Raw genomic sequence first — 15,733 nt, 5'->3', positions numbered from 1 at the left:
TCAGATCGATTGATGAGGCTGAAATTTGAAATTGAGGGTATTGTGTATAATGTGATTAGCGGCTATTCCCCACAGGTAGGATGTGACCTCGAGTTGGGAAAAAAAAATCTGGAAGGAACTAGACGAAGTAGTGCTGAGCATCCCAGAGAGAGAGGGAATTGTAAATGGTGCAGATTTCAATGGACATGTTGGAGAAGAGAACAGGGGTGATGAAGAAGTGATGGGTAAATACGGCATTCAGCAAAGGAACTTAGAGGGTCAGATGGTGGTGGACTTCGCAAAAAGGATGGAATTGGCAGTGGTGAACACTTATTTCCAGTAGAGACAGGAACATAAAGTGACCTACAAGAGCGGAGGTAGGAGCACGTAGGTAGATTATATTTTGTGCAGACGTTGTCATCTGAAGGAGGTTACTGATTGTAAGGTTGTGGTGGGAGAGAGTGTAGCTCAACAGCATAGGATGGTGGTGTGTAGGATGAGTCTGGTAGTGGGTAGAAAGACTAAGAAGACAAAGGTTGAGCAGAGAATCGGGTGGTGGAAGTTGAGAAAGGAAGAATGTTGTGTGGCCTTCTGGAAAGAGGTGAAACAGGCTCTTGATGGGCAGGAAGAGCTCCCAGAAGACTGGAATACAACTGCCAAGGTATTCAGAGAGGCAGGCAGGAGAGTACTTGGGGTGCCTTCTGGTAGGAAAGGGGAGAAGGAGAGTTAGTGGTGGAACCCCAAAAGACAGGAAGTCATCCAAGGTAAGAGATGAGCGAAGAAGAAGTGGGACATAGAGAGGACTGAGGAGAGGCGGAAGGAATACATTGAGATGCGACGTTGGACAAAAGTAGAGGTGGGGAAGGGAAAACAAGAGGCGTATATGTACATATTACATGTACACCAGGTTGGATACGAAAGAAGGAGAAAAGGATTCTACAGGTTGACCAGACAGAGGAATAGAAATGGGAAGGATCTGCAGCAAGTAAAGGTGATTCAGGATAGCGATGGAAATATGCTGACTGGTGCCACTAGTGTGCTAAGTAGATAGAAAGAATACTTTGAGAAGTTAATGAATTTAGAAAATGGGAGTGAAGGTAGAGTCAAAGAGGCAAGTGTGAATGACCAGGAAGTGGCAATGAGTAAGGGGGAAGTTAGAAAGGCACTGAACAGAATGAAAAATGGAAAAAAAGTTAGTCCTGATGACATACCAGTGGAGGTATAGAAGCAATTAGGAGAGGTGGCTGTGGAGTTTTTGACCAACTTAGTCAATGGAATACTAGCAGGAGAGAAGTTGCCAGAAGAATGCGGAAAAAGTGTGGTAGTCCCCATTTTTAAGAACAAAGGCGATGTTCAGAGCAATGGAAACTATAGAGGAATAAAGATGATGAGCCACACAATTAAGTTATGGGAAAGAGTAGTGGAGGCTAGACTCAGGACAGAAGTATCTGCGAGCAACAGTATGGTTTCATGCCTAGAAAGAGTACCACAGATGCATTTTTTGCCCTGAGGATGCTTATGGAAAAGTACAGAGAAGGTCAGAAGGAGCTACATTGTGACTTTGTTGACCTAGAAAAAGCATATGACCGAGTACCAAGAGAGGAACTGTGGTACTGCATGCGCAAGTCGGGTGTGGGGGAGAAATATGTTAGAATAGTACAGGACATGTATGAGGGCAGCAGAACAGCGGTGAGGTGTGCCGTTGGTGTGTCAGAAGAATTTAAGGTGGAGTTGGGACTGTATCAGGGATCAGCTCTGAGCCCCTTCCTGTTTGTGGAAGTAATGGATAGGCTGACAGATGAGGTTAGACTGCAATCCCATTGGAGTATGATGTTCGCAGATGAGATTGTGAGCTGCAGTGAAAGCAGGGAGCAGGTGGTGGAACTATTAGAAAGCACACACTGGAAAGGAGAGGAATGAAGTTTAGCCAAAGAAAAACAGAATATATGTGCATGAATGTGAGGGGCGGAGGAGGAGTGAAGCTCCACGGAGTAGAGACAGCAAGGGTGGATGACTTCAAATACTTGGGGTCAACAATATAGAGCAATGGAGAGTGTGGTAAAGAAGTGAAGAAACGGGTCCAAGCGGGGTGGAACAATTGGCGGAAGGTATCTGGTATTCTCTGCGATAGAAGAGTCTCTGCTAGGATGAAGGCCAAAGTTTATAAAACAGAGGTGAGGCCGGCCATGATATACGGATTACAGACTGTGTCACTGAAGAAACATAAGGAAGCAGAACTGGAGGTAGCAGAAATGAAGATGCTGAGCTTCTCGCTTGGAGTTAACAGGTTGGATAGGATTAGAAACGAGCTCATTAGAAGGACAGCCAAAGTTGGATGTTTTGGAGACAAGGTTAGGGAGAGCAGACCCCGATGGTTTGGACATGTTCAGAGATGAGAGAGTGAGTAAATTGGTAGAAGGGTGCTGAGGATGGGGCTGCCAGGCAAAAGAGCGAGAGGAAGACCAAAGAAAACGTTGATGGATGTTGTGAGGGAGGACAAGAGGGCAGTGGGTGTTAGGGAAGAAGATGCACGACATAGGATTAGATGGAAAACGATGACACGCTGTGGCGACCCCTAACGGGACAAGCCGTAAGGAAAAGATTAGTATTTTTTTTCTCTGTTTTAACTGTTTTCCAGTCGTGTTTACAATAATCGCAGTTGAATGTAACTAACCAAATTAAGCCACGTTTTCAGTACATTTTGTATTGCTACGTCAAACAAGTTACCAGTAGGTGCAGTAGATTTTCAGAAAACCACCAAAAGACATCGCATTCATGATATTCACTCTTAAGGCTGTGCATTTGGCAATTTGTTGAAAGGGTGTGTTAAAAAAAAAATAGTCTGCTGTTGACTTTATGAATTGAAAACTTTAGTTCACGCTTTTTTGTTTCTTGGATTTACCAATCCTTTGAATCGCTAAAATAATTAGTTGTATGATCACCGTTTTTTTTTTTTTTAATTATTATTACTGCTTCACATTTCAATTGGATTAAGGTTCGGGATTTGGGTTGGACGCTTGACATTTGGAACCAAGACTTTCCAGGTTCACTTGTGTGTTTGGGGTTATTGTCTTGTTGAAATACCCATTTTAAAGGCATGTCCTCTTCAGCATAATGCATCTTGACCCCTTCAAGTATTTTGATATATGCAAACTGATCCATTATCCTTGGTATGCAAAAAATAGGCCCAATACCATAGTAGGAGAAATTTGCCCAAACTATCTGTGGCCCCTGGACTCTGAAAGAAGAATTTTACTCTCATCAGTCCACAAAATGTACCTCCATTTCTCTTACGGCCAGTTGATATGTTCTTTGGCCAATTGTAACATCTTCTGCACATTTTTTTTTTTTTTTTTTTTTTTTTTTTTTTTTTTACAGAGGGACTTTGTGGGTGATTCTTCTAAATAGATTAGTTTCACACAGACATCTTCTCACTGTCATAGTACTTACTGGTAATTCCAGACTGTCTCCGACGATGCTGGAGCTAATCATTGGCTATGTCTTGGCCATTCAAGTTTTTCTGCAATTCATTTTGATTGTTGTCTTCCATTTTCTGCCATGTCTCTGGTTTCGATCTCCATTTTAAGGGATTAGAGATCATTTTAGCACCTCTTTATTAGGTTTACCCTCTCCAGTCTAACTTTTAATCAAGGTACGTTGTTCTGCTGAACAATTTGAATCAACCCAATTTCCTCAGGCTTTCAAGGTGAAATGCATGTTCAACAGGTTCTGGCTTCATCTTTAAATAGGGTCTGGCTAACATGCTACCGGGCAGACAGTGCTTGTCGAGGGAGGGAAGACTTGAAGTGTAGAATTTGTGTTTACATCAGCGGTGCCTGGTACAACAATGCTGCAGTGGTTTGTAAACATTGTTCTCTGCTGGTAGAGTTGATGATTGTCAAGGCCATTCTAACAACTAAGGAACTTTACTGCTGTTCTGCTGGCAGCCATTTACATCCCTCCCAGTTCAGCTAACAACAGGAACGAGGCACTGTACGAACTCCACTGGGTCATTGGTGAGTAGAAGACAACGCACCCCGATGATTTCCTCATTCCACTTGGGGATTGTAAACACGCGAACCTCAAGACCGTGTTTCCTCAACTTTATGGACATGTTCAATTTCGCACAAGAGGGGACAACATTCTGAACAATGCTTACACAATTCACAAAGGAGCCTGCAAAGCCCTGGCTCTCCTCCACCTGGGAGCCCCAGACCACACGACTGTCATGCTAATGACTGCATACAGACCGATTGTTAAGGTGACAAAGCCAGCCGAGGGGTCATCAGAGGCACTCAAGGACTGTTTTGACACCACTGACTGGAGCATGTTCAAACATTCAGCCACCCACAACAACATCACAGAAATCCAGGAGTACACAGAGACCATCACTCTCTACATTTGGAAGTGCATGGACGACGTTACGGCCTTCAGAACCATCTCCATCGGGCAAATCAGAACCCATGGTTGGCTGTTTGGTCTATTAAAGCACCGCAGGTCTGACAGGAATCCTTATTTCAGGTAGATTGTATGTCATGTATGTATAATACATCTGGCAATAAAGTTACTCGAAAATGCTCAACCTTACAGTATACACAAACACACCTTTCCAGGAGAACTGAATTCAGCATTTTAAATGCAACACCAACTTGTACCATTTTAAACAGTACTGTCATCTGATCATGAAAATATATCAATGTTTAATAAAAACTTGATAGTCCACCCAGCCCTATTCAATGTACAAGATACTATTAATGCATTTCAGTGTATACAGTCACATTGTACAGACATACTATATTCTCAATTTTTCATTTTCCAGGAGTACGATGAAGAGTGGGGAAAGAGAATACAGAATGAAAAGTTCCGGTGGTATAATTGCCAGTGGCTTGAGATGGTGGAGAACCGGCAGATGGATGAGACAGGAGAACCCTTACTCTATGGGGAGGATGAAGACTCCATTGAGAACAGAGACATTCTTGAGAGACCTGATCTCTTATACAGTGCAGGTACTCCCTAATGTAGAGGTTTAGGATATTAAGTCAACTTTTTTACGACTCATAAAAAGTAATTTACTCCTTTGTCTTATTCTATATGCCTAAAGTTAACTAAGTGAAGCTCAAATTCTATACACCAGTTTTGATTTCCATAAATACACTATTATTAGCATTATTCAAATCTTTAAAAAAAAAAAAAAAAATATATATATATTTTTTTTTTTTTTTTCAAATGTGTACTTCGAAAAAGGCATGGAAAATAATAATAATAATAATAGCCTGCTTAAAAAAGTATTTATTGGATAAACAGAATGTTGGACATTTTTTATTTCCGTTAAATCTTTTGGACTGAAGTAATACTCTTGTCTGGATGGATGGTCCATCCTCACCTCACCAGGGAGATGTTTGGGAGGCCTCAGGATCAGATACCCCAGCCACCTCATCTGGCTCCTCTCAATGCAGAGGACCAGCAACTCGGCAATGATGACCGATCTTCTCAACCTATCTCTAATGGAGAGCCCAGTCACCTTGTGGCGGAAACTCATTTTGGCCGCTTGATCTTGTTCTTTTGGTCACGACCCACAGCTCATGCCCATAGGTGAGGGTAGGAACATAGATCAACTGGTAAATTTAGAACTGATCCCTCTATAGTTGGAAAAGGGGGACCACCACCCCTGTCTGCCAATCCAGAGGCACTTTTCTCAATATCCATGCGATGTTGCAGAGGCGTGTCATCCAGGATAGCCCCACAACATCCGGAGCCTTTAGGAACTCCAGGCGAATCTCATCCACCCTGTGGCCCTTGCACCAAGGAGCTTTTTCACCACCTCAGTGACCTCAACCCCAGAGATAAAAGACCCCACCTCAGAGAACCCAGACTCAATTTCCTCATGGGAAGGTGTGCAGGTGGAATTGAGGTCTTCGAAGTATTCTCCCCACTGACACACAACATCCCGAGTTTAGGTCAGCAATGCCCCATCCTCACTATACACACTGTTGACGGTGCACTGCTTCCCCCTCCTGAGATGCCGGACAGTGGACCAGAATTTCCTCATAGCTGTCTTGAAGTTGTTCTCCATGGCCTCATCTAACTTCTCCCATGGCCGGGTTTTTGCCTCAGTAACCACCAAAGCTGCATTCTACTTGGCCAGCTGGTGCCTACCATCTGCCTTGGAAACCCTACAGGCCAAAAACGCCTGATAGGACTCCTTCTTCAGCTTGAAAGCATCCCTCACTGTTGGTGTCCACCAATGTGTTTGGGGGTTGCCGCCACAACAGGCACCAACCACTTTATGGCCACAGGTCTGGTCGGCTGGCTCAGAAATGGAAACGCGGAACATCGTCAACTTCGACCCAATGTCCCCCTGCTCCCATGGAATGTGAGCAAAATTCTTTCGGAGGTGGTAGTTGAAATTCCTTCTCATGGGAATCTGCCAGCCGTTCCCTGCAGATGCTCACGATATGTTTGGGCCTGCCAGGTCGGACCAGCATCTTTCCACACCATTGGACCAGATGGTGGACCTAGGGTGTCCTGATGCCAGGTGCACATGTGGACACCCTTATGCCTGGACATGGTGTTCATTATGGATAATCCATGATGAGCACAGAAGTCCAGTAACAGAACACAACAAGGGTTCTGATTGGGGGAGAGGGTGTTCTTCCCAATCATGCCCTTCCAGGTCTCACTGTCATTGCCCATGTGAGCAAGTCCCCCAGCAGAATGATGGGTACAAAATAGGTGGGTACTCTGAACTTATGTTTGGTGCATAGGCGCAAACAACAGTCAGGACCCGTCTCCCGACCTGAAGGCGCAGGGTGGCTACCCTCTCATCCACCGGGGTAAACTGCAACGTACAGGCCCTGAGCTGGGGGGCAATAAGTATAACCACACCTGCTCCCTACACCTAGTTTCTGTAGCCAGGGCTCAGATTGGCAAGGTTCACGCCTTTGACCACCGCCCAGCTCACATCGCACCCAACGTCTATGGGCCCTCTCACAGTTGGTGAGCCCATGGGAAGGGGGACCCATGTTACCCTTCCGGGCTGCGGATTTTGCTAGCTCTTGTCTTAGTTCGGGTATCATGTAATTCTTCTGTGGTGGGGGTGGGGTACCGACAATCCTTACAGCGGTTTTTATTGGCTTTTGCAATCGGACTTTGTCCTTTTTTTGTGGCATCACCAAACCAGACTGTGATGGGGGTACAGAGTACTGATTCGATGACCTTGTCTGGAACTGTCTCAACAGCTCTCGTGGCAGGTCATTGGTTCCTTAAAAGCCGCGGGAATTACATTCTCTGCTGGGCCTTGTTGAGGATGGAGTTGATGTGTGTCTCACACTTCAGGTCCTGAGAAGATCAAATTCCCAGAAAGTTAAAGGTTTTGACGGTCCCTACAACACAGTTGGGACAGCATGAGGGGCAGCTTTGTTGAATGAAAGATGCCTCCTGAAGTGAACAATCATCTCTACAGTCTTGAGTGCATTCATCTTCAGGTTGTGTCAGCCACACCAAAGCTCCAGCCTCCCTACGTCCTGCTGATAAGCAGAATCATCACCATCTTTGACGAGGCCAATGACTGTGGTGTCATCTGAAAACTTCAAGAATTTGATAGTTGGATGTGTTGAGGTGCAGTCGTTTGTGTAGAGAGAGATGAGCAGCGGTGACCCAGTGCTAGTGGTGGATATGGATAAGGTGGTGTCCCCTAGCCTCACCTGCTGTGTCTTGTCCAAAGTTGTAAACCCACTGGCAGATGGCTCGCACGACACTAAAATGGAAAAGCTTGGAGGAGAGGTGTTCCAGGATCAAGGTATTGAATAAAGAGGTGAAGTCCACGTGCAGGTCCCTGTGCTATTGAATTGTTTAGGATCAAGTGCTGTTGACTACATCATCCACAGACCTGTTTTCTCGGTCGGCAAACTGCAGCGTGTCCATCAGATCTGTGACGGTCTTGAGGTAGTTCAGCACACACCATTCAAAGGACTTCTTGACCACAGATGTCAAAATGACAGTCATTCATACCCGAGATTGCAGGTGTCCTGGGGACCAGAATGATTGTGGAGCGTTTGAAGCAGGCTGGTACTTCGTACAGTCCCAGAGATCTGTTGAAGATCTTTGCGAAAATCGGATCAAATTGGTCTGAGCAGACTGTGAGCCAGGATGGGAATACAAGGTTTTGGGTGACCGCTTTGTTCATCTTTGTTGTTTGAAGATGCATCTCACATCCTGTTTGTGGATGGTTAACGCAGAAGTCGTAGGTCTTTAGGTAGTCGGTGGAGCAGCTTGGTGGGTTTGGGGTGTGGGTTTCCTTTTGAAAGCTCCAGTAAAAGCTGTTGAAGCGGTCGGCTCGTTAACTATTATTCTCAACTTGGGGGCATTATTGTTTCTAATTGCATAGTGGGTGAATACACACCAGACTGATTTGGAGTCATTAACGGTAAACATTTTTTTTCCGGCTTTGGTTCTTAGTTTCTCTTTGCATCGTTAATTTCTTTAGTCAACTGGTTTCTCATGCAGTTGTACAGGGCCCTATACCCACTATGATTTGCTACCTCTGACGAGGTTGGTTTAGTTTGGCAGTGAACTGTGGCTTATTCAATAATCAAAATGACTTTGCTGGTACAAACACCTCTTCACAGAAATTGATATTCCTCAAGGCTGCTAGCTGAATTCTCAAAGACATTCCAGTATGTGTAGTCAAAACAGCTTAGAAGTTTTGTTTTTGCTTTGTTGGTCCACTTTTTCACAATTTTACTGAAGGGTTCGGCTATGTAAATACTTGCCTGTATGTAAGTTTGAAGTCGATTCAGCAGTGATCAGAGGATCTCCAGGCTGCACGAGGTATGGCACGGTTTGCATGGTTTCCTTTAGTATGGCAGTGGATCCATTTTTTTTTCCTTGTAGGAAAGTCAATGTGCTGCTTGTATTTAAGGAATTCATGGTTGAGTTTAGCTTTGTTAAAGTCTCATAGAATGAGGGGTGAATCTGGATGTTTTTTTTTTTTCCAATTTCAAGAATAAAAGAGCGAAACTCAAGCAGCAAGTAGAATGCCTAACAGTTCAAAAACACCGACTCCACAAGCGGGCTGCAGTGCGTGCTGAACTCAGTGACATCCAGGCTCCATTTTTCATTGATATGAAAACTTTTGTTTTCCCCAACAACTTGGCGATGTGGTCCACTGGCTGAAATTCAAAGCTGAGTAGCTTTACGGTGCCTTGGGAATAGCCACTGATAGCCAAATCTTCGTGAAGCACATTGGGGCAGAATTTCTGAAGTCTTTGCAGTTATCACAAGAATTGTTGGGAAGGGACCATAGATTCACGCTGTAGATCCACGGGAACGCTAATCCATGTCCTCTTTTGCGGAACTTAACCTGGATCCCGGCTCTCGTCCCCCTGCGACCTCCATGGTCTAAAGACCGCTGTCGGTTCGCTGATGAGTGACTCGGGGAAAAAAAACGAACTGATACACGAAGTCGTTGAAAAAAAAAAGTCAGATATTTGTTGTGCTATATATGAGTCCAAAGATGAATGAAAAAGAGAAAAATACTATTACAGCAGAATTAAAGGTTTTAAACCATGTGTGTGTGTGTGTGTGTGTGTGTGTGTGTGTGTTGTGTGTGTGTGTGTGTTCACAAGCGTTACCTAGCGTAACTGCCTCATCCCATGTCAGAGTGAGATTGGAGACTGCCTGATGAGAATACTTGGGTTTCTGTTTGTGAAGAAGAATATCAGGAGCATATAGACGGATTTTGTGTTGTGTCACTAGCGAGCAGATACCTTTAAAGCAGAAATCCAGTGCTTTGCATGAACAGTGTATCCAATGGGTCATGTAATATGTACCCTATTTTGACAATGTGATGCTAAATCCTCTCTCATTTAATCATGTTTTGAGAAGATTTTTGTGGACAAATCCGAATTTTCAGGGGCGCTGCCATTTTCGCAAGTCACATGATGTACGTGGACGTATGTGACGTTTACCTAACTTCGGCATCCGGGGCTAACGCCCTCCGCTGCCTGGAAGCTCGGCTCGTGGCCCACCGCCACCTGCTTCGTTAGCCGCGGATGCCGAAGCTAGGCTAAAGGCCTCAGCCGCCAGAAAGCTCGACTCGCAGCCCGCCGCCAGAGCTCGCTTGTCAGGCTCCACGTCATTCCGCCAGAAGAACCATCCAAATATTCAACATTAATTACAGCCACAGGTTCAAATCTTTATGGAAGTATTCCTCCGTCTTCCCGATCAACCGATACTGCTATTTCTTCATCAGATGAGGATAAATCTGAGAAATCAGCGCTGTGCATGATGGTGTGCCATGTCATCTAGCATTTGGAACGACACGGTACACATCACATATGTAGATCATGTGACTTGCGAAAATGGCAGCGCCCCTGAAAATACGGAATTATCGATAAAGATCTTCTCAAAACACTATTAAATGAGAGAGGATTTAACATCACATTGTCAAAAAGGGTACATATTACATGACCTACTGGATACACTGTTAATGCAAGCACTGGATTTCCCTTTTAATATTAGCATTCTGACGTATAGCGGTTCAATAGAGGTTCAATAGATATTTATTGTGTAAAGGATATCACCACATGGACTCAGGAACACTTCTGAAAACCAATGTCAGTAAATACAGTTCTAGAAATGCCGCTGGTTTCCCTGAGCTCATCTGATTTTTACCGATTCAAAGTTGAAAAGTGTTCTGTGGTCCAACAAGTCCACATTTCAAATTGTTTTTGGAAATAGTGGCCGTCGTGTCCTCCAGGCCATAGTGGAAAACAACCATCTGGACTGTTATGGACATGATGGTATGGGGCTGTGTAAGCCAATGCCAATGGCATGGGTAACTCACATATCTGTGAAGGAACCATTAATACTGAAAGGTACATACAGGTTTTGGAGAAACATATGCTGCCATACATGAAGCAAGTGTCTTTTTCACGGATGTCCCTGCTTACTTCAACAAGACAATGCAAAACCATATTCTGCACCTGTTTCAACAGTGTCGCTTCATAGTAAAAGAATGCGGGTACGAGACTGGTCTGCTGGCAGTCCAGACCTGTCTCAAACTGAATATGTATGGTGCATTATGAAGTGTAAAATAATACAATAGAGACCCTGGACACTTGAACAGCTGAAGCAGTTCACTAAAATCTGCAGCATTTTGAACGAGCTGGAAATTTTTAATTCTCTTTTTGGGGAGCCCAAGTCAGAAGACCATTCAATAGTCAAGTCTACCTGAGAAAAAGCATGGTTGAGGGTCTCCTGGTCTGCTTGATACATGCAAGCCTTCACTCGAGATAGGTTCTTCAGATGGTAAAAGGCAGTTTTAGTAATTAATTTGATGTGACTTTTGATGGTCAGGTCGGAATCAATCAGTACACCAAGGTTTAGGACTTGGTCTTAGCTTTTTAAAGATAGTGAGTACAGGTTTTTACGAACAGCAATCCTTTTTCTTTATTGCCAAATACAATTCTCAGTTTTGTTGTGGTCCAGTTGAAAGAAATTTTGGCTTATCCAGTTATTAATCTGCTTTAGACAGTGGCACAACACCTCAATTGAACTGTGGTCATCTGTAGACACTGCTACATATAACTGTGTATCATCTGCATAGCTATGATAGTCAAAACAAAAGTTCTGGTAGGATCTGAACCATTTAAGAACCGTTCCATTTAGTCCTCCCTACATTTCCAACCTGTTTAACTGTACATTGTTATCTACAGTATCAAAAGCCGCGTTGAGATCTAACAAGACCATAATTGGCACCTTTCCTAAGTCAATATCCAATCTTATATCATTCAGCACTTTGATAAGAGCAGATTCTGTACTGTAATTAGTTCGGAGACGTGATTGAAATTTGTCAAAAAAGTACATTTAAATTAAAGAAATTGCTTAGTTGGTTAAAAAAAAAACTTTCTCAACAATCTTGGCTATGAAAGATAGTTTAGAGATGAGTTTATAGCTTGCACACACAGAAGCGTCCAGTACTTTAAGTGTTTTAGGAAAGTCGTCAGATTGAAGTGAGCAATTGATTATTTGTTGCAAAGCAGCTATCATTGATTTCACAATACTTTTAGAAAAAGTCAGATGGTATTGAGTCAAGACAGCTCATTGACTGTTTCAGTTGCTGAACAGTTTTCTCTACCGTTTTTTCGTCAACTGTATCAAATTCTGACATGGTAATAGAGCTTGCCCTCGGTGGCTTCAGATGTAGTATCGTTGATTTGTGCTCATATTTAATCTGGTGGATTGGATTTTGTCAGTAAAATAACAGTCAAACTCATTGCATTTACCAGCTGTTTCGAGTTCTTGAGCTATCTGATTCGGGGGCGGGAGGGGGTGTCACCTTTTCAACCACAGCGAACAGACTGCAAGTATTGTTAAGGTTCTTTGCTGATAATTTCAGAAAAGTTTTGCTGTCTCGCCCTGACTAACTTGATTTAAATTACTAAGACACTGTCTGTGGAGGTAATAGTCAATTTGAAGTTTAGTTTTTCTCCACTTGCGTTCTGCTTTCCTACACTTTGATTTAGAGCTCTTGACCATCACTGTGCTCCTCCACAGGGTCATAGGTCACCTCAAGATGGTCTTGGTTGGAACAGGAGCGATAGCATTCATGGTATTTGAAATTTTCGAGGTGAAATTGTCCAAAAATTTATCAATTGTCTCAACAGTCCCAGTTTGTGGCAGAGCTAATTCTCCATAAATTTACTGTCAGTACGATCATTTATGTCCGTGCAATCCGTAGGCCGGTCCCAAGCCTGATAAATGCAAAAGGTTGTGTCAGGAAGGGCCTCCAATTTATAATTTTGCCAAACAAATATAAATGTTCATATAAAGAATGCCATACTGGCTCGGCGGTGGCCAGGTTAACAACGCCTGCCCCAGCACCGTTAACCTGCATGGCGTCGGTGGAAATTCAGCAACAGTGGGTCAAAGACAAAGATGAGGAGAGCAGATTAATCGGCAGAAGAAGAGGAGTGCACAGAGGCCACAACTGAGTGTAGGGACTTTGAATGTTGGGACTATGACAGGAAAAGCTCAGGTGTTGGTTGACATGGTGATGAAGAAAAAGGTTGATATATTGTGCATCCAAGAGAGCAGGTGGAAAGGTAGTAAGGCCAGAAGTTTAGGGGGCAGAGTTTAAATTATTTTACCATGGTGTAGATGGGAAGAGAATGAAGTAGGGGTTATTTTAAATTGGTGAAGAGGTGAACAAGAATGTCTTACAGGTGAAAAGAGTATAAGATCGAGTGATGAGGCTGAAACTTGAAATTGAGGGTGTTTTATATCATGTGATTAGCGGTTATGCACCACAGGTAAGGTGTGAAATAGAGTTGAAAGAGAAATTCTGGAAGGAACCGGATGAAGTAGTTCTAAGAAACCCAGACACAGAAGGAGTTGTGATTGGTACAGATTGTAATAAACATGTTTGTAAAGGAAACAAGGGCGATGAAGAAGTGACGGGTAAGTACGCCATCCAGGAAAGGAACTTTGAGGGACAGATGGTGGTGGACTTTGCAAAAAGGGTGGAAATGGCAGTAGTTAACACCTTTTTCCAGAAGAGGCATGAACATCTCTGTAATTGTCAGAACAAAATCTCTCAACCAAAATAAATACTCAATGATGACATAATTTATTAATACTGTTGATAGCACGTATTACAGTCTGAAATCATGAAACTATTTCACATTTAGCTTAAACTTTATGCAGAAATATTTTTTGCATTAGATATTTAAAAAAATAAAACATTTGTGCATAGAAATAACCATAGCATAACCACTTCTTCGGCAGGAGTGATGGCAGCAGCTGCATAACTGGCCCTCATAGTCCACATTTTTCGTCTTAGTTTAAGTTAAGACAAATTCACAGGAAGCCGTTTCTGATATTTGATACCAACAAATATGTTAAGGTAACGATCGTAAAAATGGCAAACTCCGCGAGTAGGTCAAGGGGCTCAGATTGGTGGCGCACATTGCTTTAATACATATAAATGTGTAACATAAGACATCAACGATCATATTGAATTGAAATATTTTACCACTGTATGTACCTGTATACAACTATTAAGTCTTGTTTTCTTTTATATTTTTAATCAATGCCTAAATATATTGCGCTCTATTGACTTTTTGAAAATATTTTGGGAAAATTTTGTGCATAATATACGCGAAATTACGGTGTGTTTATATTTATTTATTATTTATTTTATATTTATATGTATTTATTTTTTTATTTTTGTTTCAATACACCCTCTAGAGAATGTATACATATCTCTATATTTATCTTTACACTTGTAAACTTATGAAATCCATGCAGTTGGTCATCCATGTTTCAGAAAATAAAATTTCATTCATATACACAAACACATTTTTAACTCATACAAAAAAAAAACAGTTGAAGCTCTTTTTCAAATTGCTTGAAAAGCACGACTTAAATGATCGATCTAGGATCAAACCACCATCTTTTTGGCTTTCGTAGCATGACGCGAATTTAAAAATACTGTACTGTATGATCTGTAATTATGAGTGTAATTAAAATGCAATGGGGGGCGGAATAAGGTAAACAAGTGCAACCGAGCAGCTTGTTGGTGTAGGAGAGTTCAGTGTGCTGCTGGAACAACAACAACTCACAAACCCAGCAGTGACTCCTGTTCCTCATTGCCCATTTTCAAGGGTATTACTATACAATGGAAAAAAAAAGAGCACTATATCACTGAACAATGAAAATAAATATACTCACCTCAAGCAGTCACCTTATCGTGGTGGAGGGGTTTGTGTCCCGATGATTCTTGGAGCTACAGTTGTCTGGGGGCTTCTTGCCCCTGGTAGGGTCACCCATGGCAAAAAGGTAATCAGTGAGGTTGACCAGACAAAGTACGACTCCAAAACCTCTATGACGAGTTCAAATATTGGATCTCGGTTTCCCTTTCCCTGGCGCGGGTCACCAGGGCCCCCCTCTGGAGCCAGGCTTGGAGGTGAGGCTCGAAGGTGGGCGGGCGCCTGCACCCATGGGGCTCAGCTGGGCACAGCCCGAAAGGATAACCTTAGTCCCCCTTTCCATAGGCTCACCACCTGTGAGAGGAGCCATAGGGGTCAGGTGCGATGTGAGCTGGGCTGTGGCCAAAGGTGGGGACCTTGGGGATCCAATCCCTGGCTACAGAAACTAGCCCGAGTGACATGGAATGTCACCACTTTGGCATGGCAGGGAAGGAGCCCGAGTTGGTGTGTGAGTTCGGGAAGTTCTGACAAGATATAGTCGCACTCAGCTCTACGCATCGCCTGGACTAAAACAATGTGGTGTTTTCCCCGTGTGTGTAATTTATGGAACTTTGTTATTAATATTTTCTACAGACGGGATTGTCTCAACAGATGGTGCGATCAGTCCAGAGTTCTACACTAACTTGAAGAATGGAGAGCTGGGCCAATCATATTCGGGAAGGTACTAGACACTCTTCAAATGGCCATAATATTACTGTAGATTTATTTTTAAACTTTGAAGTTACACATATTTTTTAATCTCCATAGCTACATGTTGTGTCTTCTGAACGGTGCAATCCCTGAATTAGGACATATTGACATGCATTGAGTGCCTAACGAAAATAGGTTGCCATGCACTGCTTCTTATCCTCACTTGGGTCACGGGCGTGCTGGAGCCTATCCCACCTGTTTGTGGGCGAGCACCCTTAACTGGTCACCAGCCAATCACAAGGCACACACAGACAACCAACCATTCATAATAACATTCACACCTGCGGCTCATC

At 43.1% G+C, this 15,733-nt stretch overlaps 1 protein-coding gene across 7 annotated transcripts in view; it reads left to right on the top strand.

Moving 5' to 3' along the window:
- The window catches only part of kifap3a (kinesin-associated protein 3a), a 206,669-nt gene that overhangs the window by 188,362 nt on the left and 2,574 nt on the right, over positions 1-15,733 (top strand). For 2 of the 7 annotated variants that reach the window (XM_061825097.1, XM_061825095.1), the window contains 2 exons: positions 4,799-4,985; positions 15,324-15,411. In XM_061825097.1, the coding sequence (XP_061681081.1) occupies positions 4,799-4,985; positions 15,324-15,411 (275 nt within the window). Of the gene's footprint in view, positions 1-4,798; positions 4,986-15,035; positions 15,412-15,733 lie in introns of those variants that run through there. The other 5 variants (XR_009795738.1, XR_009795739.1, XR_009795737.1 and 2 more) reach the window with 5 other exon arrangements.

This window comes from Syngnathoides biaculeatus, chromosome 7 (genome assembly GCF_019802595.1).
Source record: "Syngnathoides biaculeatus isolate LvHL_M chromosome 7, ASM1980259v1, whole genome shotgun sequence".
Lineage (NCBI taxonomy): Eukaryota > Metazoa > Chordata > Actinopteri > Syngnathiformes > Syngnathidae > Syngnathoides > Syngnathoides biaculeatus.
This window is presented reverse-complemented; position numbering and strand designations above follow the sequence as displayed.